General features: G+C 44.0%; 1 protein-coding gene across 1 annotated transcript in view; it reads right to left on the bottom strand.

Annotated features, from left to right (window-relative positions):
* The window catches only part of LOC136164920 (UDP-glucuronosyltransferase 1-6-like), a 127,139-nt gene extending 100,613 nt beyond the window's left edge, over positions 1-26,526 (bottom strand). Inside the window, exon 1 of the mRNA XM_065930592.1 lies at positions 25,491-26,526. Within this exon, the coding sequence (XP_065786664.1) occupies positions 25,491-26,342 (852 nt within the window). The 5' untranslated portion in view covers positions 26,343-26,526. The remainder of the gene's footprint in view (positions 1-25,490) is intronic.
* Between the last annotated feature and the right edge of the window lie 566 nt (positions 26,527-27,092).

The following is a 27,092-nucleotide window of genomic DNA, read 5'->3' as shown; positions in this document are numbered from 1 at the left end:
CAAGAGAACGCACTGGTCATAGCAAACACTCTCTTCCAACAGCACAAGAGAAGACTCTACACATGGACAGCACCAGATGGTCAACACTGAAATCAGATTGATTATAGTCTTTGCAGCCAAAGATGGAGAAGCTCTATACAGTCAACAAAAACAAGATCAGGAGCTGACTGTGGCTCAGATCATGAACTCCTTATTGCCAAATTCAGACTTAAATTGAAGAAAGTAGGGAAAACCACTAGACTATTCAGGTATGACCTAAATCAAATCCCTTATGATTATACAGTGGAAGTGACAAACAGTTTCAAGGGATTAGATCTGATAGACAGAATGCCTGAAAAACTATGGACAGAGATTCGTGACATTGTACAGGAGGCAGTGATCAAAACCATCCCCAAGAAAAAGGAATGCAAAAGGCAAAATGGTTGCCTAAGGAGACCTTACAAATAGCTGTGAAAAGAAGAGAAGTGAAAGGCAAAGGAAAAAAGGAAAGATATACCCATGTGAATGCAGAGTTCCAAAGAACAGCAAGGAGAGATAAGAAAGCCTTCCTCAGTGATGAATGCAAAGAAGCAAAGGAAAACAATAGAATGGGAAAGACTAAAGATCTCTTCAAGAAAATTAGAGATAAAAAGGGAAAATTTCATTCAAAGATGGGTACAATAAAGGACAGAAATGGTAGGGACCTAACAGAAACAGAAGATATTAAGTAGAGGTGGCAACATACACAGAAGAACTATACAAAAAGGATCTTAATGACCCAGATAACCACGATGATGTGATCACTCACCCAGAGTCAGACAGTATGGAGTCCAAAGTCAAGTGGGCCTTAGGAAGCATCACCACAAACAAAGCTAGTGGAGGTGATGGAATTCCAGCTGAGCTATTTCAAATCCTAAAATTGATGCTGTTAAAATGTTTCACTCCATATGCCAGCAAATTTGGAAAACTCAGCAGTGGCCACAAGACAGGAAATGGTCAGTTTTCATTCCAATCCCTAAGAAAGGCAGTGCCAAAGAATCGGCACACAGTTGCGCTCATCTCACACACTAGCAAAGTAACGCTCAAAATTCCCCAAGCCTGGCTTCAGCATTATGCCAACCAAGAACTTCCAGATGTTCAAGCTAGATTTAGAAAAGACAGAAGAACCAAAGATAAAATCGCCAACATCCACTGGATCATCGGAAAAGCAAGAGAGTTCCAGAAAAACATCTTCTTCTGCTTTACTGACTATGCCAAAGGCTGTGACTCTGTGGACCACAACAAACTGTGGGAAATTCTCAAAGAGATGGGAATACCAGACCACCTGACCTGCCTCCTGAGAAACCTGCATGCAAGTCAAGAAGCAACAGTTAGAACTGGACATGGAACAATGGACTGGTTCCAAATAGGGAAAGGAGTATGTCAAGGTTGTATATTGTCACCCTGCTCATTTAACTTTTATGCAGAGTACATCATGAGAAATGCTGGGCTGGATGAAGCACAAGCTGGAATCAAGTTTGCCGGGAGAAATATCAATAGCCTCAGTTATGCAGATAACACCACCCTTACAGCAGAAACCGAAGAGGAACTAAAGAGCCTCTTGATGAAAGTGAAAGAAGAGAGTGGAAAAGCTGGCTTAAAACTCATCATTCAAACACTAAAATCATGGCATCTGGTTCCATCACTTCATGGCAAATAGATGGGAAAACAATGGAAACAGTGACAGACTTTATTTTCTTGGGTTCCAAAATCAGTGCAGATGGTGACTGCAGCCATGAAATTAAAAGATGCTTGCTCCTTGGAAGAAAAGCCATGACCAACCTAGACAGCATATTAAAAAAGCAGAGACTACTTTGCCAACAAAAGTCCACTAGTCAAAGCTATGTTTCTTTGAGTAGTCATGTACAGATGTGAGAGCTGGACAATAAAGAAAGCCCAGCACCAAAGAATTTATGCTTTTGAACTGTGGTGTTGGAGAAGACTCTTGAGAGTCCCTTGGACAATAAGAAGATTCCACCAGTCCATCCTAAAGAAAATCAGCCCTGAATATTCATTGGAAGGACTAATGCTGAAGTTGAAGCTCCAATACTTTGGCCACCTGATGTGAAGAACTGATTCATTGAAAAATACCCTGATGCTGGGAAAGATTGAAGACAGGAGGAGAAGGGGATGGCAGAGAATGAGATGGTTGGATGGCATCACTGACTCGATGGACATGAGTCTGAGCAAGCTCTGGGAGTTGGTGATGGACAGGGAAGCCTAGTGTGCTGCAGTTCTTGGGGTCAAAAAGAGTCGGACATGACTAAGCAACTCAACTGAACTGATTCTAGAGGTATTTGCTCTCAGTCGTGTCTGACTTTTTTCGACCCCATGAACTGTAGCCTCCAGGCTCCTCCGTCCATGAGATTTCCCAGGCAAGACTACTAGAGAGGGTTGTCATTTCTGTCTCCAGAGGCTCTTCCTCTGGAGGGATCAAACCCATGTCTCCTGTGGCTCCAGCATTGCAGGCAGATTCTTTACTTGCTGAGCCATCGAGGAAGCCTCACATTCTGAAGGGCACAGTCCAAATCAAGGTGTCGCAGGGCCACCCTCCCTCCGAAGGCTCTGAAGGGGAACCTCTCCTTGTCTCTTCCAGCTTTGGGGTCTGCCTGCAGCCTTGGTCCTCCGTGGCTTATAGCTGCATCACTCTTTGCCCGCCTTCCCCCTGGGTGTCTTCACTTTGCCTTCCTTCTCTGCATGTCTGTCTCTGTGACTGAATCTCTTTTTATAAGGACACCAGTTGTATTGAGGTCTTCCCTGGTGGCTCAGTGGTAAAGAATCTGCCTGCCAATGCAGGAGACCTGGGTTCAATCCCTGAGTTGGGAAGACTCCCCTGGAGGAGGAAATGGCAACTCACTCCAGTATTCCTGCCTGGAGAATTCCATGAACAGAGGAGACTGGCAGACGTCAGTCAAATGGGGTCAAAAATGAGGCAGACACAACTGAGTCACTCAACAACAACATGTCATACCTCAGTTAACTTGACTACTTCTGTCAAGACACTGTATCCAAATACACTCACATTCTGAGGTGTTGAGTGTTAGGAACATCACATTTTAAAAAAAATTATTATTATTATTTTTTTGGCTATGCTGTACTTATTTTTGGACCGTAGCGCACCGGAGTCCTCTATCCATGGGATTTCTCAGGCAAGAATACTGGAGTGGGTTCCATTCTCTTCTCCAGGGGATCTTCCTGACCCAGGGATAAAAAATCACTCGTTTATTTGTTTTTGGCTGTCCTGGGTCTTAGTTGCTACATGCAGGCTTTCTCTAGTTGTGGTGAGCGGGGCCTGCTCTTCACCACAGTGCACGGGCGTCTCATCCTGATGGCCTCTCTCGTTGAGGAGCAGGGCTCTAGGCTCACAGGCTTCAGTTGTTGCAGCCCACGGGCTCGGTAGTTCACTTCTGAGGCTCTAGGGCACAGGTTCAGTTGTGACGCATGGACTTAGTTACTCCACAGCACGCGGAATCTTCCCAGACCAGGGATCGAACCCTTGTCCCCTGCACTGGCAGGCAGACGCTTATCCACGGCGCCACCAGTGAAGTCCCATAACATATCTTTTTTGAGGTGGCCTCAATCCAACCTATAACCAAGCTCCAGCTCTCCACCGGATGTGTGAGCCAGGTTGGGGCTTGAACTTCATCCCAAAGACTGGGGTAGCTACTGAAGTCGGTGTGGCCAAGTACGTGCTTTTTAAGAATCCCTTTTCCAGAGAAGTGGGGAATAATTCAGAGGGGTCAGCCTGGACCCCAGGGGTCCTCCTCAGAGGGCTGTTTTTGTGAGGGGAGGGCCTGTATCCTAGTTGAAGCCATCTTGGGGACTGAGTCGATTGAGAGGCAGTACAGAAATTATTCCAGCAGGGGGCGGTCACGGCAAACGTTCAGTGCAGTTCAGGTCAGTCGCTAAGTCGTCTCTGACTCTGCAACACCATGGACTGCAGCAGGCCAGGCCTCCCTGTCCGTCGCTGACTCCCCGAGTTTGCTCAAACTCATCATTGAATCAGTGATGCCATCCGGCCATCGCATCCTCTGTCGTCACCTTCTCCTTCTGCCTTCAATCTTTCCCAGCATCAGGGTCCTTTCAAATGAGTCAGCTCTTCCCATCAGGTGGCCAAAGTATTGGAGTTTCAGCTTCAGCAACAGTCCTTCCAATGAACATTCAAGATAGATTTCCTTTAGGATGGACTGGTTGGATCTCCTTACTGTCCAAGGGACTCTCAAGAGTCTTCTCCAACACCACGGTACAAAAGCATCAATTCTTCAGTGCTCAACTTAGTTTATAGTCCAACTCTTCCATCCATACACGACTACTCAAAATACCACAGCTTTGACTAGACAGACCTTTTTTGGCAAAGTAATATCTCTGCTTTTTATTATGCTAACTAGGTTGGTCATAACTTTTCTTCCAAGGAGTAAGCGTCTTTTAATTTCATGGCTGCAGTCACCATCTGCACTGATTTTGGAACCCAAGAAAATAAAGTCTGTCACTGTTTCCACTGTTTCCCCATCTATTTGCCATGAAGTGATGGAACCAGATGCCACGATCTTAGTTTTCTGAATGTTGAGCTTTAAACCAACTTTTTCACTCTCCTCTTTCACTTTCATCAAGAGGCTCTTTACTTTTTCACTTTCTGCCATGAGGGTGGTTTTATCTGCATATCTGAGGTTATTGATATTTCTCCTGGCAATCTTGATTCCAGCTTGTGCTTCCTCCAGCCCAGCGTTTCTCATGATGTACTCTGCGTATAAGTTAAATAAACATGGTGACAATATACAGCCTTGACGTACTCCTTTTCCTATTTGGAACCAGTCTGTTGTTCCATGTCCAGTTCTAACTGTTGCTTCTTGACCTGCATACAGATTTCTCAAGAGGCAAGTCAGGTGGTCTGGTATTCCCATCTCTTTCAGAATTTCCCACAATTTGTTGTGGTCCACAGAGTCAAAGGCTTTGGCATAGTCAATAAAGCAGAAGTAGATGTTTTTCTGGAACTCTCTTGCTTTTCCGATGATCCAACAAATGTTGACAATTTAATCTCTGGTTCCTCTGCCTTTTCGAAATACAGCTTGAACATCTGGAAGTTCATGGTTCATGTATTGCTGAAGCCTGGCTTGGAGAATTTTGAGCATTACTTTACTAGTGTGTGAGATGAGTATAATTGATGTGGTAGTTTGCATATTCTTTGGCACTGCCTTTCTTTGGGATTGGAATGAATACTGACCTTTTCCAGTCTTGTTGCCACTGCTGAGTTTTCCAAATTTGCTGGCATATTGAGTGCAGCGCTTTCACAGCATCAACTTTTAGGATTTGAAATAACTCAGCTGGAATTCCATCACCTCCACTAGCTTTATTTGTAGTGATGCTTCCTAAGGCCCACTTGACTCCACATTCCAGGATGTCTGTCTCTAGGCAAGTAATGACACCATCGTGGTTATCTGGGTGATTAAGATCTCTTTTGTATAATTCTCTTGTGTATTCTTGCCACCTCTTCTTAATATCCTTTGCTTCTGTTAGGTCCCTACCGTTTCTATCCTTTATTGTGCCCATCTTTGCATGAAATGTTCCCTTGATATCTCTAATTTTCTTAAAGAGATCTCTAGTCTTTCTCATTCTATTGCTTTTCTCTATTTCTCTGCACTGATCACCAAGGAAGGCTTTCTTATCTCTCCTGGCTTTTCTTTGGAACGCTGCATTCAAATGGGTACATCTTTGCTTTTTGCTTCTCTTCTTTTCTCAGCTATTTGTAAGGCCTCCTCAGACAACCATTTTGCCTTTTTGCATTTCTTTTTCTTGGAAATGGTCTTGATCCCTGCCTCCTGTACAATGTCACGAACCTATGTCAATAGTTCTTCAAGCACTCTGTCTATCAGATCGAATCCCTTGAAAATATTTGTCACTTCCACTGCATAATCATAAGGGATTTGATTTAGGTCATACCTGAATGGTCTAGTGGTTTTCCCTACTTTCTGCAGTTTGATTCTGAATTTGGCAATAACGAGATCATGATCTGAGCCACAGTCAGTTCCTGGTCTTGTTTTTTCTGACTATATAGAATTTCTTCATCTTTCACTGCAAAGAGTATAATCAATCTGATCTCCGTATTGACCATGTGGTGATGTCCATGTGTAGAGGCTTCTCTTGTGTTGTTGGAAGAGGGTGTTTGCTATGACCAGTTCATTCTCTTGGCAAAATTCTATTAGTCTTTGCCCTGCTTCATTCTGTACTCCAAGGCCAAACTTGCTCCAGGTATTTCTTGACTTCCTACTTTTGCATGCCAGTCCCTTATAATGAAAAGGACATCTTTTGGGGTGTTAGTTCTAGAAGGTCTTGTAAGTCTTCACAGAACCGTTCAACTTCAGCTTCTTCAGCATTACTGGTCGGGGCATAGACTTGGATTACTGTGATATTGAATAGTTTGCCTTGGAAATGAACAGAGATCATTCTGTCGTTTTTGAGATCGCATCCAAGTACTGCATTTTGGACTCTTTTGTTGACTATGATAGCTACTCCTTTTCTTCTAAGGGATTCTTGCCCAAAGTAGTAGATATAATGGTCATCTGAGTTAAATTCACCCATTCCAGTCCATTTTAGTTCGCTGGTTCCTAAAATGTCAGGGTTCACTTTTGCCATCTCCTGTTTGATCTCTTCCAATTTACCTTGATTCATGGACCTGACATTCCAGGTTCCTATGGCAGTGCATAAAGGATGGGCCCAGAGAAGGCAGAGGCAGGGCTGCTGAGGGTTTCCTGCATCGCCCAGAAAAGGACGGTCTGGATTTGGGAGCTGTGCATTGACAGGGCACTAGAAAAGTTTCTTAGCTATGGGCGAAATGTTTCAGCCCCAAACTAGTCCCCCCAAACCCATTAAAATGACTGTGAGTACAGGAGGGGGGCAGGCACATCTTGTCACATTTAAGGGCTCTCTCCCCTATTCTAAGTGGTGCAGTGGTGAAGAATCCAGTTGCCAATGCAGAAAATGCAGCTTTGATCACTGGATTGGGAAGAGTCCCTGAAGTAGGAAATGGCTCTCCACTCCAGTATTCTTGCCTAGGAAATCTCATGGACAGAGGAGCCTGGTGGACTGCAGTCCATGGAGTCAAAAAGAGCAGGACTGGGTGCTGTCACCACCACTCCCATTCTAAATTAACTCAGTGGCGTTTTATGTAGACCCTAGTGTCATCTGATCTCTGTTGGCACTTCTTGAACTCGGAGCCCCTAGGGAGAGTGGGACGCCTGGAGGATGCTGGTACCTTCACAGAGATGGAGGCAGGGCTTGGGAAAAGCAAGGCTGTGGGGAGGGAGGAGCATGTCTTCCTGGTGCCTATGAAACACCAGAAGGACATGTCCAAAGTAGTTGGCTTCATGGGTCTGGAGCAGAGGAGGGTCTGGGCTGCACAGATGGACTTGGAACCCTCAGCATATGGCGGAGATTGAAGCCAGGGGTGTGCATGAGGCCACCCCAAAAAAGTCCAAAAGTAGAAAAGGACATTTCTCGAGCATGACCCCTGAGAGATGGTGTTCCCCCACTTCCAATCTCATAAACCTAAACATAAAAATTAAAACTATTGTATTAAACTTTTTGAAGGAAACATAGGACCAAATCTTCACACCTTGTATTTAGTCACTCAATCGTGTCTGACTCTTTGCAACCCTAGGGACTATAGCCTGCCAGGCTCCTCTGTCCATGGGGATTCTCCAGGCAAGAATACTGGAGTGGGTTACCATGCCCTCCTCTAGGGGATCTTTCCAACACAGAGATCGAACCCAGGTTTCCTGCATTGCAGGCAGATTCTTTACCATCAACTTCTTTGAAGGAAACATAAGACCAAATCTTCACACCTCAGGGTAGGCAAAGATTTCTTAGGATGCAAAAGTACAGACTATTAAAAACCTGATTCATCAGACTTTATCAAAACATAAAACTTCTGCTCTTTGAAAGATACCTTTTTGAAAATATAAAAGTGTAGACCACATATCAGGAGAAAGCATCAGCAAGATATGTATCTGATGAAGGACTTGTATACAGAACATATAAAGAACTCTTGTGACGCAAAAATAAGAAGACAAACACTCCAATAAAAATGAACAGAAGAGTCCAGATGACAAGCACAGATCCACAACTGTGAAGGGACAGTTGTGTGAAAGAAAGGTAGGCATGTGATCAAAAAGCACATGAAAAGATTTTCTTGTTTATCGGCCTCAAGGAAATGCAAATTAGGAGTTCTCTGGTGGCCTAGCTGTTAGGATTTGTAGCTTTCACAGCTGTGGCCCAGATTCAGTCCCTGGTTGGAGAACTAAGATCCCATAAGCCATGCAGCATGGCCAAAATAGGAAGGAAGGAATGAAGGAGGGAGGGCAGGCAGGAAGAAACAGAGAGGGTGGGGAGGGAGGAAAGAAGGAAAGAGGGAAATACAAATTAAAATCAGGATGAAATTCCACATTCCCACGAGAGTAGTTAAAATATAAAAAACTGACAATAGCAAGTGTCAGCAAGAGTGGAGGAGCAGGAATATAAAATAGTTTTACATTTTACAACTGCTTTACAAAATAGTTTGGCTGTTTCTCATAAAGTTACACAAATGCCTACCATACAACCCAGGAATCCTACTCCTAAGTATTTACCCAAGAAATGCAAAACAATTTATTCACAAAAACACACATACTCCATTATTCATAGCAGCTTTTTTCCATTCATACTTGTATAATTCCATTCAGATGAAACTCTAGAAAGCTCATTGTAATCTCAGTGACAGATATAGGATCAGTGGTTGCCTAAGGCCTAGGGAAGGTGTTGATTGACTGGGGTAGAAGACAAGACCAGTTTCTGAAGTGACTGATAACTTTGAATGAACGATGTTGGATTCATGATCTCTGAAGAAGAAGATATAGCTTCAGGACCAGGGACCTGATCCCTCAAGAGCTTTTGTGTAGCAGAGTTTTATTAATATATAAAATTGGGCAGAGACAGCTTCTGACATAGACATCAGAAGGAGGATGAGAGTGCTAGGCTTATCAAGGCCTTATATACTTTTTTCAGACCCACTGCCACAACATACATCTTAAATTAACAAGATTAGAACTAACAACAGAAAGATCTCACCAGACTCACTCCTATAATATACATTGTAAGATGACAGGATTAGTCAGAAGGTTCTTGTTAAGGAGAAACATGTCCTTGAGCCAGATACATTGTTATATTGACTAAGACAAAGCAAAGTAGAGGAAAACATTTGTCCTTATCTCCTTTAGAGTCCCAGACCCTTTTCTCCTTCAAGGGCTCCAGGCCCATTTATCCAACTCGGAGACCCTAGACTTCTTACCAACCTACCTAGGAATTGACTCTCTTATGATGAAAGTGTCCCATATCTTGACTGTGGTGAGAGTTACATTGGTATACACAATTGTTATAACAGAAATGTACAAGTAAAATGGCGCATTTTACCACAGTAAGGGCTTCCCACGTGGTACAGTGGTAAAGAACCCGTCTGCCAGTGCAGGAGACATAAGAGACACAGGTTCAATCCCTGGAGTAGAAAGTGGCAAACCACTCTAGCATTCTTGCCTGGAAAATTCCATGGGCAGAGGAGCCTCGTGGGCTTTAGTCCAAAGGGTTGCAAAGACTGAGCACTCACACTACTTTACGCTAAACTACACTATTGCATGTAAATAATACCTCATGTAAATAATAGCATTAATTTTTTTAAAAAATTGAAAAGCTATAATGCAATTGCAAAAGTGTTTAACTTTCCTGAGCTGATGAAGATCAAAATTTACCATGGAAAACATTAACAGAAAAAGACCCCATAGCTAATAGTATTTCTTTCAGATGCTGGTGAATATTTTTAATTTTAAGTTTAAATTTAAAACTATCTATGAGTAAACAGTAGGGGGGAAAAAATCCCTAAAGGAGAACAAAAGTCAGAGACTTTAAAAACAAAATGCTTATAAGCCCCCAAATGATTACTTTAAAAGCTGACAGATTATCCTTTCCTGGGGACATTCATATTTGGAAAACTCAGTGGTGGCCACAGGACTGGAAAAGGTCAGTTTTCATTCCAATCCCAAAGAAAGGCAATGCCAAAGAATGCTCAAACTACCGCACAATTGCAGTCATCTCACACACTAGCACAGTACTGCTCAAAATTCTCCAAGCCAGGCTTCAACAATACGTGAACCATAAACTTCCAGATGTTCAAGCTGGATTTCGAAAAGGCAGAAGAACCAGAGATCAAATTGCCAACATCCACTGGATCATCGAAAAAGTAAGAGAGTTCCAGAAAAATATCTATTTCTGCTTTATTGACTATGCCAAAGCCTTTGACTGTGTGGACCACAACAAACTGTGGGAAATTCTGAAAGAGATGGGAATACAGGACCACCTGACCTGCCTCTTGAGAAATCTGTATGCAGATCAGGAAGCAACAGTTAGAACTGGACATGGAACAACAGACTGGTTCCAAATAGGAAAAAGAGTACCTCAAGACTGTATATTGTCACCATGTTTATTTAACTTATATGCAGAGTACATCATGAGAAATGCTGGGCTGGAAGAAGCACAAGCTGGAATCAAGATTGCCAGGAGAAATATCAATAACCTCAGATATGCAGAGGAGAAGGCAATGGCAACCCACTCTAGTACTCTTGCTGGAAAACCCCATAGTCAGAGGAGCCTGTTGGCTGCAGTCCATGGGGTCATGAAAAGTTGGACACGACTGAGCGACTTCATTTTCACTTTTCACTTTCATGCATTGGAGAAGGAAATGGCAACCCACTCCAGTGTTCTTGCTTGGAGAATCCCAGGGACAGCGGAGCCTGGTGGGCTGCCATCTGTGGGGTCACACAGAGTCGGACACAACTACAGCGACTTAGCAACAGCAGCAGCAGCAGATATGCAGATAAAACCACCCTTATGGCAGAAAGTGAAGAACTAAAGAGCCTCTTGATGAAAGTGAAAGAGGAGAGTTAAAAAGTTGACTTAAAGCTCAACATTCAGAAAACTAAGATCATGACATTCTGGTCCCATCACTTCATGGCAAATAGATGTGGAAACAGTGACAGACCTTATTTCAGGGGACTCCAAAATCATTGCAGATGGTGACTGCAGCCAGAAATTAAAAGACGCTTACTCCTTAGAAGAAAAGTTATGACCAACCTAAGACAGCATATTAAAAAGCAGAGACTACTTTGCCAACAAAGGTCTGTCTAGTCAAAGCTATGGTTTTTCCAGTAGTCATGTATGGATGAGAGAGTTGGACTGTAAAGAAAGTTGAACACCAAAGAATTGATGCTTTTGAACTGTGGTGTTAGAGAAGAGTCTTGAGAGTCCCTTGGACTGCAAGGAGATCCAACCAGTCCTTCCTAAAGAAAATCAGTCCTGGGTGTTCATTGGAGGGACTGACGTTGAAGCTGACACTCCAATACTTTGGCCACCTGATGCAAAGAGCTGACTCATTGGAAAAGCCCCTGATGCTGGGCAAGATTGAAGGCAGGAAGAGAAGGGAATGACAGAGGATGAGATGGTTGTATGGCATCACCGACTCCATGGACATGAGTTTGATTAAACTCAGGGAGCTGATGATGGACAGGGAGGCCTGGAGTGCTGCAATCTGTGGGGTCGCAAAGAGTTGGCCAAGACTGAGTGACTGAACTAAACTGAACTGAACTGGGGACATTCCTATTTAATGCTCACTCATATTTTCTTGAAAGAAACCCATATTAGAGCACAGAGAAATCTATATGATAATAGATCTATAACAAGTGGAAAGCATCTTCATTGTGTCCACTGTAGAAAGTCATTAGGAAGTAACTCATCCCAGCAAACTCCCCTGGACTTCAGGAGAGGCTCTGCTAGCTGCTCTGAGACACAACCTGTGTTACTGTCGAAAGTGATTTTGGAGCTCAAGAAAGTCCATTGTACCACTGTCCACAATAGTAAAAAGCTGGATACAACCATCAGTGGCAAAATGGATCAGAATAGAACTGCGGTATATTCATACAATGGACCACTCTTCAGTACTTAAAATGAACAGACTACAGCTTGAAAGAACACATGACATGAATCTCTCATACATAAAGTTGAGCAAAAGAAGCAAGAAAAATTCCAGTATATTTCTATGTATATAGAGTACTCAGGCAAGTAAAACTCACCTGTATTACTTAGTGATGCACAGTTGGATGACAAAACCACAAATAAAGACAAAGAAATAACCATCACCGAGGTCAGAACAAGGATAGAACAGCTATGATGGGGGAGCAGGTACCCAGGGTAGGTGTCTGTACACTGCCAGGGCACTATTTCTGATTGGTGGTGGTTTACTTGCTAAGTCCTGTATGACTCTTGCAACCTCATGGACTCCAGCCCACCGGGTTCCTCTTTCCATGGGATTCTCCAGCAGAAATACGAGAGAAGGTTGCCTTTTCCTCCTCCAAGGGAACTTCCCTACCCAGGGCTCGAACCTGAGTCTTCTGCCTGGCAGGCAGATTCTTTACCTTGCCTTCCTTTCACTACTTCTTGACTGCCGTGAAACTTACAGGATACTCACTTTATGTTTTTCTACTAATATGTGCATATATACTTGATGTACTGTTCTATGTGTTCTATTTTCTAGTTTTTGGAAATTAAAAAATCTACGTTATTTGTCACAAACACTTTTGCGTTCACTTCATGCCACAAATAAGCCTGTGGAGGATCACAAGATCTAATCTTTGCCTTTAGGGGAAAATAAATATAAATCATGTACATGCAACAGGAAGTGGCCTACTAAAACATGAACGAATCAACTGTTAAGAAGACACAGATGAAAGGACTTGCTTGATTTCCTCTGAAATCAGGAACAAGACAAGGATGCCCACTCTCACCACTGCTATTCAACATAGTGTTGGAAGTTTTGGCCACAGCAATCAGAGCAGAAAAAGCCATAAAAGGAATCCAGATAGGAAAAGAAGAAGTGAAACTCTCGCTGTTTGCAGATGACATGATCCTCTACATAGAAAACCCTAAAGACTCTTCCAGAAAATTACTAGAGCTAATCAATGAATATAGTACAGTTGCAGGATATAAAATTAACACACAGAAATCCCTTGCATTCCTATATACTAACAATGAAAAAACAGAAAGAGAAATTAAGGAAACAATACCATTCACCATTGCAACAAAAAGAATAAAATACTAGGAGTATACCTACCTAAAGAAACAAAAGACCTATACATAGAAAACTATAAAACATTGATGAAAGAAATCAAAGAGGACACAAACAGATGGAGAAACATACCGTGTTCATGGATTGGAAGAATCAATATTGTCAAAATGGCTATTCTACCCAAAGCAATCTATAGATTCAATGCAATCCCTATCAAGTTATCAACGGTATTTTTCACAGAACTAGAATAAATAATTTCACAATTTGTATGGAAATACAAAAAACCTCGAATAGCCAAAGTAATCTTGAGAAAGAAGAATGGAACTGGAGGAATCAACCTGCCTGACTTCAGACTCTACTACAAAGCCACAGTCATCAAGACAGTATGGTACTGGCACAAAGACAGAAATATAGATCAATGGAACAGAATAGAAAGCCCAGAGATAAATCCACGAACCTATGGACACCTTATCTTTGACAAAGGAGGCAAGGATATACAGTGGAAAAAAGACAATCTCTTTAACAAGTGGTGCTGGGAAAACTGGTCAACCACTTGTAAAAGAATGAAACTAGAACACTTTCTAACACCATACACAAAAATAAACTCAAAATGGATTAAAGATCTAAATGTAAGACCAGAAACTACAAAACTCCTAGAGGAGAACATAGGCTAAACACTCTCCGACATAAATCACAGCAAGATCTTCTATGACCCACCTCCCAGAATATTGGAAATAAAAGCAAAAATAAACAAATGGGACCTAATGAAAATTAAAAGCTTTTGCACAACAAAGGAAACTATAAGTAAGGTGAAAAGACAGCCCTCAGATTGGGAGAAAATAATAGCAAATGAGGAAACAGACAAAGGATTAATCTCAAAAATATACAAGCAACTCCTGAAGCTCAATACCAGAAAAATTAATGACCCAATCAAAAAATGGGCCAAAGAACTAAACAGACATTTCTCCAAAGAAGACATACAGATGGCTAACAAACACATGAAGAGATGCTCAACATCACTCATTATCAGAGAAATGCAAATCAAAACCACAATGAGGTACCATTACATGCCAGTCAGGATGGCTGCTATCCAAAAGTCTACAAGCAATAAATGCTGGAGAGGGTGTGGAGAAAAGGGAACCCTCTTACACTGTTGGTGGGAATGCAAACTAGTACAGCCACTATGGAAAACAGTGTGGAGATTTCTTTAAAAACTGGAAATAGAACTGCCATATGACCCAGCAATCCCACTTCTGGGCATAGACACTGAGGAATCCAGATCTGAAAGAGACACGTGCACCCCAATGTTCATTGCAGCACTGTTTATAATAGCCAGGACATGGAAGCAACCTAGATGCCCATCAGCAGATGAATGGATAAGGAAGCTGTGGTACATATACACCATGGAATATTACTCAGCTGTTAAAAAGAATTCATTTGAATCAGTTCTAATGAGATGGATGAAACTGGAGCCCATTATACAGAGTGAAGTAAGCCAGAAAGATAAAGAACATTACAGCATACTAACACATATATACGGAATTTAGAAAGATGGTAACGATGGCCCTAAATGCAGGGCAGAAGAAGAGACAAAAGTACAGAACAGACTTTTGAACTCTGTGGGAGAAAGTGAGGGTGGGATGTTTCGAAAGAACAGCATGTATATTATCTGTGGTGAAACAGACCACCAGCCCAGGTGGGATGCATGAGTCAAGTACTCGGGCCTGGTGGGCTGGGAAGACCCAGAGGAATCGGGTGGAGAGGGAGGTGGGATGGGGGACCGGGATGGGGAATACGTGTAACTCTATGGCTGATTCATATCAATGTATGACAAAACCCACTGGAAAAAAAAAAGTAAAAAAAAAAATAAATAAATAAATAAATAAATAAATAAATATATATATATATATATTAGCAGAATAGTAAAAAAAAAAAAAAAGAAAGAAAGAAAAGAAAAGAAAAAGAAAGGACTTGCTTGGAGAAGGACAAATTACAGGCAGAGGAGTCAACTTAAGCAAAGGACTGGAAACTTGAGATAATGTGGGAACAGTACATAGTCTGGTGTTCAAACAGCCCCAAGAGTGTATTCACTCCCTTCCCCATGCCAGGCATTGACTAAGTGTACAAAGATGCCCAAGACAGGGTCACTATCATGGGAAGGTGGTGCCCAGTGAGAATGGGCAGGTGGTCTGTCCTGCGACATGGGTCCTGCCCTGTCCATGGGTATGTCCTGGGAGGCGAGGCCTTCTGGCAGAGATAGTGGACTGAATCTTGGAGTAACTTGCATATTTCATTTGTGGGAGGTAGAGAAGGCAAGACTATGGGGAAGACCCAGATATGGGGAACTTTAAAACACATTTTAGGGCTTCCCTGGTGGCTCATTGATAAAGAATCCATCTGTCAATGCAGGAGACAGTCCCTGGCCCAGGAAGATCACACGTGCCGCGGGACCACTAAGCCCGTCTACCACAACTACTGAACCTTGCTCTAGAGCCCGGAGCCACAACTATGGAATCCGTGTGCTGTAACTACTGCAGCCTGAGCGCTCTAGAGCCTGTGCTCAGCAACGAGAGAAGCTGCTGCGACGAAAAGCCTTTCCACTGCAACTAGAGAAAAGCCCACACAGCAACAAAGACCCAGCGCAGTCAAATAAATTAGTTAATTAAATTACTAAAATACATATGTTAGTTGAATACATATTTAGTTGAAAAGGAAAAGGGACAACTTAAATGCTCATCAATAGGAATAGGGCTAAGTGAACAGGGGCTTATTCACACAGTGCAGGTATAAGGAGGGAAATAAACCTACGTGAACCACCAGGGAGAGATCTTACAGAAAGTGGTGAATGAAAAATACTACTAGCAGGAGGATCTAGGAAGCGAGGAATATCCATGATAAGTGCACCGAATTGTTCTTGGCATGCAGTAAGCACTCAACAAATAAATCTCAGCTACTTATGTGTAAGTTTAAGGTATACAACATGATGATTTAATACATGATGTCTATATTACAACATGAAGACCCCAGTAAGGTTAGCTGACACCTTCATCACATCACATAATTATCATTTCTTTTGGTGGTGAGAACATGTAATATCTACTCTCTTAGAAACTTTTCTTTTTGGCCACGCTACACAGCTTTCAGGATCTTAGTTCCCTGACCAGGGATTGAACCCAGGCCTCCTGCAGTGGAAATGCAGAGTTTTAACCATTGGACTGCCAAATAATTCCCAGAAACTTTCAAGTATATAATTCAGGGTCATCAACTCTCTACACAACATGCTATACAGTAAGTAGATCCCCAGAACAGTCACACATTGCTAGAGATAAATAAAATGGTGCAGCCACTTGTGGGAAACAGTTTGGCAGTTTCTCAGTAGTTAAACAGAGAACTACTGTATAATCCAACACTCCTGGGTGTACATGCAAAAGAATTGAAATAGCGTGTTCAGACTGGAACATAAATGTCCGTAGCAGCACTGTTCACAATAGCAAAAAGTGGAAACCCAAACAACCATCAACCGAAACTGATGAATGGAGAAGCAAAATGTGGTCCACACATACAGTGGAATGCGATTCAGTCATTAAAAAGAAGTACTGATTTCATGTGGATGAACCTTGGAACATTAAGCTAGGTAAAGAAGTCAGATACAAAAAAACCACCTATTCCATAATTCCATTTCTATGAAATATTCAGAATAAACAAATCCATAGAGACAGAAAGTGGGTTAGTGGTTGCCAAAGGCTGTGGGGAGTGGGGTGTGGGGAGTGACTGCTTAATGAGGAAAGGGTTTCCCTTTGGGGTGATGAAAATGTTCTGCAACTAGATAGTGGTGAGGGTGTACAACACTGAGGATGTACTAAGTGCCACTGAACTGCACCCTTTAAAACGGTCATTTTTACTATATGTGTATCTCACCACAAGGGAGAGGCTACCCACTCCAGTATTCTTGGGTTTCCCTGGTGGATCAGACAGTAAAATAATCCTCCTGCAATGCAGGAGACCTGGGTTCGACTCCTGGGTCAGGAAGATACCCTGGAGAAGGGCATGGCAACCCACTCAAGTATTGTTGCCTAGAGAATCCCCATGGACAGAGGAGCCTGGAGGGCTATAGTCCATGGGGCTACAAAGAGTCGGACGTGACTGAGTGACTCAGCGCTGCAAAGATGAAGTATGCTTCTGGTGCCTCAGTGGTAAAGAATCCACCTGCCAGTGCAAGAGACCTGGATTTGATCCCTGGGTGGGGAAGATTCCCTGGAGAAGGGGATGGCAACCCACTCTAATATTCTTACCTGGAGAATCCCATGGACGGAGGAGCCTGGGGGGCTACAGTCCATGGGATTGCAGAGTCAAACCCTATTTAGAACAACAAACAACAGAGGTGAAACATAGAGTTACCAGCAGTTCTGCTCCTAGGTATCTACCCAAGAGAAGTGAAAGCACATGTCCACACAAAACTGGTGATCAAATGTTCATAGCAGCATTATTCATAAGGGCCAAAAAGTGAAATAAGGCAGAAGTCTGACAAGTACACACATAGAGCATAGTATATCAGGATCGAACCCAAGTCTCCTGCATTGCAGACAGATTCTTTACCATCTGACCCACCAGAGAAGCCCTAGCACAAAATATTATTCCACAATAAAAAGTGATGCTGCAACATGGATGGACCTGGAAGATGGGCTGTGTGAAAAAAAAAATCAACCACATATTCATATTACAAATTCCATCTGGATTAAATGATCAGAATAAACAAATCCATAGAGACAGAAAAGGAAGGTTGCAAGGGGCTGGGGAGAGTGGAGATTGAGGAATGGCTATTGATGCTAAGGACTTCTGAGGACTTCTTAGAGGCCCACTAGTTAAGACTTCACCTTGCAATGCAGAGGGGAGCTGGTTCAATTCCTGGTCGAGGAGCTAAGATCCCATATGTCTTGCAGTCAAAAAAACCAAACATAAAACAGATACGATGTCGTAACAAATTCTATAAAGACATTACAAATGGTTCACATCAAAGAAAAAAAAAAAGACTTTATTCTGAGGGTAATAGAAAATATTCTAAGATTAGTTGGGCTGATGGTTGCACAAATCTACGAATGTACTCCAAATCCATCAAATTGTAAATTTTAATGAGGACTTGTATGACTTAGGGCTTCCCTAGTGGCTCAGCTGGTAAAGAATCTGCCTGTAATATGGGAGACCTGAATTCAGTCCCTGGGTTGGGACGATCCCCTGGAGAAGGGAAAGGCTACCCACCCCAGTATTCTGGCCTGGAGAATTCCATGTACTGTATAATCTATGGGGTCACAAAGAGTTGGACATGACTGAGCGACTTTCACACTGTATGGCTTATGAATTATAACTCAGTAACATTTCTTTTTTAAACCCACTTTATCTTTCTCCTAGAAATATCTAAATCACTAGCTAACCAAGTTTCTTATATTTCAGACACTCACACTGAATGCTCTCTTTTTTAACCCTGACTCATTCTAGTACTTAGCCACTCCTTAGAAATTACTTATTAACATAAACAGTGATGTCAAAATTACTGCATGTCCGTTAATCTCCAAGATAACTAGTCATAAAGATAAACATGGAATTTTGAAAGAGAACCAACCTGATGAAGGCACTGTAGACATTGGCTCAAGTCTTAGATTTTTTAAATCGCTTGTTAAGAATGACTTGGCATTTTGGGGTTTTGTTCCCTTGACTTGCCTAAAAGTCAATCCTCAGTTCAACCTGCAAGCCTGAGTGAGTATTACTTGTGGAGACCCCTGTCGGGAGACAAGATGAGCTCAGAAGGTGAGCAGAGCACCTTTGTCACCCCCTCACCACCTAGCTGGGGTCCTGTGGGAAGAAGTCACTGATGCTCTCTTGAAATTTGCTCAGATCAGTGTCTCAGTTTCAGCACTTACACTGTTCTGGGTCAGATGATTCTTTGCTGGGAGAGGGTGGATGGGTATACTTCTTGTGCTCTGTGGAATTTTTAACAGCATCCCTGGCCTCTTCCCAGCAGATGACAATGGCGGTGGTTTAGTTGCTCAGTCGTGTCTGACTCTTTGCCACCCCATGGACTGTAGCCTGCCAGGCTCCTCTGTCCATGGGATTCTCCAGGCAAGAATATTGGAGTGGCTTGCCATTTCCTTCTTCAGGGCATCTTCCCAACCCAGGAATTGAACCCTCATCTCCTGTGTCTCCTGCATCATATGTAGATTTTTACCCACTGAGCCCTTAGGGGAGCCTAGGTTATCCCCCAATTATGACCCCACAGAATGTCTCCAGACAATGCTCCCTGGAGGACAAAATCATCCCTGTTTGAGAACCAGTATCTAAATGACACCAGAACACAAGAGGAGAAAATTTGGGAACAGAAGAGTTAGCCCTGAGAAATTGGAATCTGGTTTTCTGGGGGGGGAAATGCTCTCCAAAGAATGAGGCAAGAGAGAGTTCCCTGGCAATCCAGTGATGAAGACTTGGCACTTCTACTGCCAGGGAGGTACAGGTTCAAACTTTGGTTGGAGTGAAAGTTTCAGTCTGCGTTGAGTTAAGGTCCTGGGAAGGCAGGGATGAGGGCCATAGTTTCCTTCGATGATCTACAAAGTGCTGTAACATACTTCGCATTTGACCGACCCTCAAATATCAAATAACCCTGTGAGGGAGTGAGGCAGGCCTGGTCAGGCCCATTTCAACTGGGTCAACCAAAGTTCACGGCCACAAGGCCAGGAGAAAGCTGGCCAGATCCACTGACTTGCCCCTTGTTTCCTTTCTTTCCTCCATGAGGCTGAGCCTTTCCAAGTCTTGCCTAATTAGAAAAAGAGGGTTGGACCTCACGGTGGGAGAAACCAAGAAGTGGGTTCTCATCCTGCCTCTGTCCCCGGCTGCAGCCTGCGGCCTCTGGCAGCTCCCTCAGCTCTCCTCGAGGCATCCGTTTTCATGTTGATGAATCGGATGACCTCCTGTCTCAGGGACCCCCTTCCTGTTATTCCAGCCTAAAGTCACTTTCTCGCATTTGAGTTGCACTGACTGGTTTCAAGATTCTCCCATGAACTGAGTCTCACCCACCCAACTCCATGGCTACCTGGCTGTTCCCATTTCACAGATGGAGAAATGAACACCCAGAGGCAAGTCACTTGCCTCTACCACACAGCCTGTTCAAATCCCAGTCTTACAGCTCTTGCCCTACTGAGGTCATGGGGACAAGGCAGGAATGCTTGGAGCCAGCGTGGGAGGGCAGACCGGACCCTCCCCTCCCTAATGATGGGCCAGGGCCAAGCGCTCCTTCCCTCCTTCCCCCGTGACGGGCAAGGTGGGCGGAGAAGACGTGCTGGGCCCAGAGCCTGAGGTCTGGCCAGGACTTGCCTCCATGGTCTATACAACCAAATACGAATAGAAACCTGTCCTTTCCAAGCTCCTTTCCTGGCCTTTCCTGGAGAAGGGAACAGCTACCCACTCCAGTATTCTGGCCTGGAGAATCCCATGGACTGTATAGTCCATAAGGTAGCAGAGAGTCAGACATGAAAGCAACTTTCACTTTTCCAAGCTCTGAGCAGCTCTCTGAATTGCAAGTGGAAGACACTAGGATTGATCTCCACCTTCCTTTATTCTAAGAAAACACGTCAATGGCTTTTATTTATTTTGGTTGCATGGGATCTTAGTTTCAGCATGCATGTAGGATCTAGTTCCCCAGCCAGAGATTGAACCCACAACCCCTGCATTACACAGGGAGTGCAGAGTCTTACCCACTGGACAACCAAGGGAAGTCCCTCCCATGGCCCTTCTAATAATGAAATGTAAGGCTAAAGTCTTCTCTAAGATGGAGACTTTTGACCTGAGCCTCCCAAAAGGAAAAGATGTTAGCCATGGGATAGACTGGTCTCAGCTAAGAAGCATCAAGGAAAAAGAGAGACGACGTTCCAGAAGGTGGTTCAGAAGGGATCAGAGCCTCCGTGGACAGAGGGGAAGGCACCCGAGGAAATGTTCCAGCAGCAGAATTGCTCTGAGGCCAGATGTCGAGGTGCACAAGGGTGGAGCTGAGGCCCTGGGCAGGGACAGGACACATGGCTTCAGAACACCTGGGGCTGCCCCCTGGGAACCGTCTGCCTGATGACCTTGGGCTTCTCCGAAGCATCTTGGCAGAAACAAAGGGGAAGCCCTCAGAGGTAGCTGAGTCCCTCCTTGGGCAGAGGAGGCCCTAGGGGCTGTGGTCGGAGTCGCACCAATGTGGGCAACTGAGGAGGGGAACCAATCCCCTGCTCTCCCATGTGGCAAGGCTGGGGCCCCCAGTTACCCTGAGCCCTTTCCTAGATCATGAATTGTAGCTTTATGCAAGGAATGATCAGCCAGCTCTGGTTTGCAAAAGACTTGACCCATTTTTGAAAGCAATACAGGAGTATTTATTTTCAGCTAGGCCAACAGTTACCTATAAAAATGCTTGCTGATTTGATAAGCAAGTGTAACGTAATTATGTATTCATTTGAATTCTTGCATTATTTCTGAAGTCAAGTGTGTTTTCAAACTTTTTTATTAGCCATTTGTGTTGTGTTTTTGAATTGCCTAATCACATTACTAGCCTGCTAAGGAGTGTTTGGGGTTTTATTATTATTATTTTTTTTAATATTTTTTGTTATACTTCTGGCTGTAGCAGGTCTTCAATTCTGTGAGCGGGCTTTCTTTAGTTGCAGAGAGTGGTGACTACTCGCTAGTTGCCATGCGTGAGCTTCTCGTCGTGGTGGCCTCTCCTGTTGCAGAGCACAGCTCTAGGGAGAGTGGGCTCCATAGTTGAGGCACATGGGCTTAGTCCCACGGCATGTGGAACCTTCCCTGACTGGGAATCGAACCAATGTCCCCTACATTGCAAGGCAGACTCTTAACCACAGGACCACCAGGAAAATCCTAGAGTTTTTAAATTTCTTTTTAGCTATAAACCAGGCCTTTATTCTTTCTGATCTATACGTACCTTCTTTTTAAATAATTTATTTAGCTGAAGTCACCTAACAAAACTAACCATTTAAAGAAAACAGTTCTGTGCAATTTAGTACATTCACAAGGTCGTGTGGCCACCAGCACTACAGACTTCCAAACATCACTCCGAAGTGCACATTTTTCCATGGCGTTGAAATGGTTTGATCATTTGTCCAAAAAAACTCCATTTTGATTTCTGGGCACAATAAAAGACAGAAATTCTATGGATCTAACAGAAGCTGAAGATATTAAGAAGAGGTGGCAAGAATACACAGAAGAACTATACAAAAAAATATCTTCTCAACCCAGATAATCACGATGGTGTGATCACTCACCTAGAGACAGACATCCTGGAATGTGAAGTCATGTGGGCCTTAGGAAGCATCACTACAAACAAAACTAGTGGAGGTGATGGAATTCCAGTTGAGCTATTTCAAATCCTAAAAAATGATGCTGTGAAAGTGCTGCACTAAATATGCCAGCAAATTTGGAAAACTCAGCAGTGGCCACAGGACTGGAAAAGGTCAGTTTTCATTCCAACCCCAAAGAAAGGCAATGCAAAAGAATGCTTAAACTACACTACTGCACAATTACACTCATCTCACACACTAGTAAAGTAATGCTCAAAATTCTCCAAGCCAGGCTTCAACAGCACACTAACCGAGAACTTCCAGATGTTCAAACTGGATTTCAAAAACGCAGAGGAACCAGAGATTAAATTGCTAGCATCCACTAGATCATCAAAAAGGCAAGAGAGTTCCAGAAAAACATCTACTTCTGCTTTATTGACTATGCCAAAGCCTTTGAGTGTGTGGATCACAATGAACTGTGGAAAATTCTGAAAGAGATGGGAATACCAGACCACCTGACCTGTCTCTTGAGACTGTATGCAGATCAGGAAACAACAGTTAGAACTGGACATGGAACTACAGACTGGTTCCAAATAGGAAAAGGAGTACGTCAAGGCTGTATATTGTCACCCTGCTCATTTAACTTATGTGCAGAGTACATCACGAGAAATGCTGGGCTGGATGAAGCACAAGCTGGAATCAAAATTGCTGGGGAAAGTATTAATAACCTCAGATATGCAGATGACACCAACTTTATGGCAGAAAGCAAAGAAGAACTAAAGAGCCTCTTGATGAAAGTGAAAGAGGAGAGTGAAAAAGTTGGCTTAAAGCTCAACATTCAGAAAACTAAGATCATGGCATCTGGTTCCATCACTTCATGGCAAATAGATGGGGAAACAGTGACAGGCATTATTTTTTTGGGCTCCAAAATCATTGCACATGGTGACTGCAGCCATGAAATGAAAAGACGCTTGCTCCTTGGAAGAAAAGTTGTGACCAACCTAGACAGTTTATTAAAAATCAGAGACATTACTTTGCCAACAAAGGTCCGTCTAATCAAAACTATGGTTTTTCCAGTAGTCATGTATGGATGTGAGAGTTGGACTATAAAGAAAGCTAAGCGCCGAAGAATTGATGCTTTTGAACTGTGGTGTTAGAGAAGACTCTTGAGAGTCTCTTGGACAACAAGGAGATCCAACCAGTCCATCCTAAAGGAAATCAGTCCTGAATATTCATTGGAAGGTGAATGAATGAATGGATTCATTCATGGAAGGTGAATGAATGGACTCATTCATGGAAGGTGAATGAATAGATTCATTCATGGAAGGTGAATAAATCAACTTCACTGATGCTGAAGCGGAAACTCCAATACTCTGGCCACCTGATTAGAGAACTGACTCATTGGAAAAGACCCTGATGCTGGGAAAGATTGAAGGCAGGAGGAGAAGGGGGCAGCAGAGGATGAGATGGTTGGATGGCATTACCCACTCAATGGATATGAGTTGAGTAAACTCCAGGAGTTAGGAATGGACAAGGAGACCTGGAGTGCTGCAATCCATGGGGTCACAAAGAGTCGGAGACGACTGAGCAACTGAACTGAGCTGACCTGAACTGAACCTCCAGCAATTTACAAATGTAAGTTGATAATTATGTATTGTAGTACAGAATGTTCTCTATTATGAAATGGGATTGCAATTCACACATAAATGTAAGTCAAGCACCAGGTAAAGATTCACAGGGCTCAGAAAGCACACCCACTACAGTCCGGATTTTCAATATAACTGAATACAACTCTTTTTTTTTTTTTTTAATAAAATGATAGGTAACAAAAACGCTATTTTCTTCCCTTCTTATGTCAAATGTTTTTTAGTACATTTTTGCTTATTAATGTCTTAATTAAAATTCCCCAGAACCCCGAATTTCTAGTTCATGCTCTGTGCTTCCTGAAACCAGTCTAGTTAAGCTCATCAGCCCCTGGCCCTGCTTCCATAGCTGCTGCCAACTGTCCAGCATATTAAAGTAATCAGCAGATGTTCAAGAAAGGTGGTGAGGCCTTTGGGTTTTATTTCAGGGTTTCTTTCTGACAAAAAAAAAAAATTCATTTTAAAAGAGAATTCCAGTGTGAACAAGTGATCAGAAGTCTTTCAAAGTTGTAAATATGAAAGTAAAACCAAACAATCTCACAAAACTCACAAGCTTTTCTTTTCCAAAGTAGCTCTGGGCCCTCTTTCTGCACACATCAAGAGGGCACCTAGGGACACTTGCCTTAGGTCAGAGGTCAACACACCTTTTCTGTAAAGAGTCAAATAGTAAATACGCAGGCTCAGCACACCCTACACATTGCTGTCACACACTCTTTGTTGAGGTTTATAACATCCCTTCAAAAAAAAATGCAAAACCATTCTTAGCTCTGGGCAGATTCTGTCCACTAGCTATCCTGTGTTGACTCCTGGTTTAGGGTCCAGGGAAAAGGCAGTGCACAGAGATGGGAGAATGTACTTTTTTTTTTACTTTTTATTTTATATTGCAGAATAGCTGATTAACAAAGTGTGGCAGTTTCAGGTGGACAGCGAAGGGACTCAGCCACAGGGAGAAGGTATTCTGACCTGGGCCAGCATGGACAGAGGAGCCTGGCAGGTTACAGACCACGGGGTGGCAAAGAGTCAGACGCAACTTATCAACCAAACCACAGCAACAAATAAGCCTCTTAGCTCTGTGTCCTCCTGGTCCAGCCTCACCTGTTTCCTCAACAGACAAGCAGAGGGTTTGCGCTGGAAACTTCTCAGGCTCATTCGAGGATTCTGTGAGGGTCCCCAGATAACCTGGCTCAAGATACCTCCCGCTGTTGCCACGCACCACCTCTGTGTTCCTTCCAAGCCACAGCATCATCCAAAACCTCAGCCTGTCCTCCCCTCCTCAGGCAGCCCTCCCTGGAACCACATGCTCGAGGGAAGACAGAACACATCAGAACCACATCTGCCCAGGAAGACAGGCTGCCACCCGAGAGAAAGCCAGCCACTCACCTGAGACAGGGCGCCCTGTTTCTTGCAGCTGGACCCTCCGATGAGGACCGTGTTGGGCATGACTGGCCTGGGAAACTCGAACACAAAGTCGTACCTTAACAGCCAAATGGAGGCCTTCCGATACAAGGCCGGCAAGTGCACCTGCCTCCCAAGGACCTCCTCCGCCAGCTCTTCATACTTGGAATACAGCAAGTAGAGAAGAATGTTCTCCAGGTAGCTCACCAGGAAGTTGCCCACCCTTTGGAGGAAGGTCATCCGGTCCGAGAACTGGGTGTAGTACCTGGGGACATAGGACACGGGGCTCGGGGTCCTGGTGAACGTGTTCTCCAGGGTGCAGGGGAAGCCCCTGAAGAGGTACACGGAGGGCAGGTTGAGGTACTCGGCCAGGATCACCCCGCAAGGTAAGGCCGGGTCTGTGAACAGGGCGTCGAACTTGGTCTCCCGGAGGAAGCGCAGGGTGTCCGAGTGCCTCAGGAGACTCTGGCAGTTGGTAAAGTACATATTGATGACAATCATGTTGTTCCTATACTCCACCACGGGGGCAGTCAGCAGCCAGCGTGGAGAAATGTGGTGCCTCCCGAAGGAGCGGTAACGGGCTTCCAGCTCCTCCTGGTCGTAGGGCACTGGGTGGATCTTCCTTGTGTAGTACTTGGACTCTTGGAGGAGCAGGTTGACTTCGGGCACCACCACCACGATCTCATGCCCTTTTTCACTGAGACGCTCTGCGATGTCCCTCATGCTGAGCCAGTGGCTTCCATCCTGAGGGACCACCAGCAGCCTGTCCCCCAGGGCGAAGCCCCAAAATGCTAAGAAGAAAACAGCCACAGAAACTCTCCGAAGAAGGCACGCCATGCTGGAGTGTGGGCAGGTAGCAACAAGAACAATTTACAGGCTCGAAACTGCCAAGCTCTGGGAGAACATTTTTTTTTTTCCCCTCAACAAATCCCTGCCCTTCACAGACCCAGCCTACCTCTCCTTGCCCTGAACTGCCCTGTTACATGAAGGAATCTAAATTAATATTTAACCATTTTCAAGCACATGGCTAACTTGCAACAACCAGGCCCCTTACCAGCGTTCACCTGAGCCTCTCGATTTATTTTTATTTTTCTCTGCATCCCCAACAATGGGTCCATCCCTCTCCCACTGGGGGGCAACTTGGAGGGTCCCAGGGGCTGGCCTCAGCCCTTCAGCCTGAGCAGCCCCCACCCCGGATTCTGCAGCATCCGTGACCACGTCCATGGACAAATATCTATCAGCGCTTCCCCAGTTGTCAACTTTTCTCATTCCCAAATGCAGGGTGAACAGATGCCAAGTTCAGGGTTGGAAACGACACAGCAGAACTGGTCACTCCAAATCCTGGTTACCTGGATACCATAGTGATGACTGGATTCAAGGGGGGACGCAGAAAGCTCCCCTGGCACAGAGGAGTCTGACCTACCTCCCACCCCACTTCTCCTGGTCTCACCACTGTGCCTGGGGGCCCTCTGTTATACCAGAAGACAAAAAGAATCCCAACAGGGGCCTTCTCTGGTGGCTCCATAGTCAAGTGTCCATCTGCCAGTGCAGGAGACCGGGGTTTGATCCCTGGCCTGGGAAGGTCCC

Source organism: Muntiacus reevesi, chromosome 1 (assembly GCF_963930625.1).
Source record: "Muntiacus reevesi chromosome 1, mMunRee1.1, whole genome shotgun sequence".
Taxonomy (NCBI): Eukaryota; Metazoa; Chordata; class Mammalia; order Artiodactyla; family Cervidae; genus Muntiacus; species Muntiacus reevesi.
The sequence above is the reverse complement of the archived record's forward strand: the minus strand, read 5'-3'. Positions and strand labels throughout refer to the sequence as shown.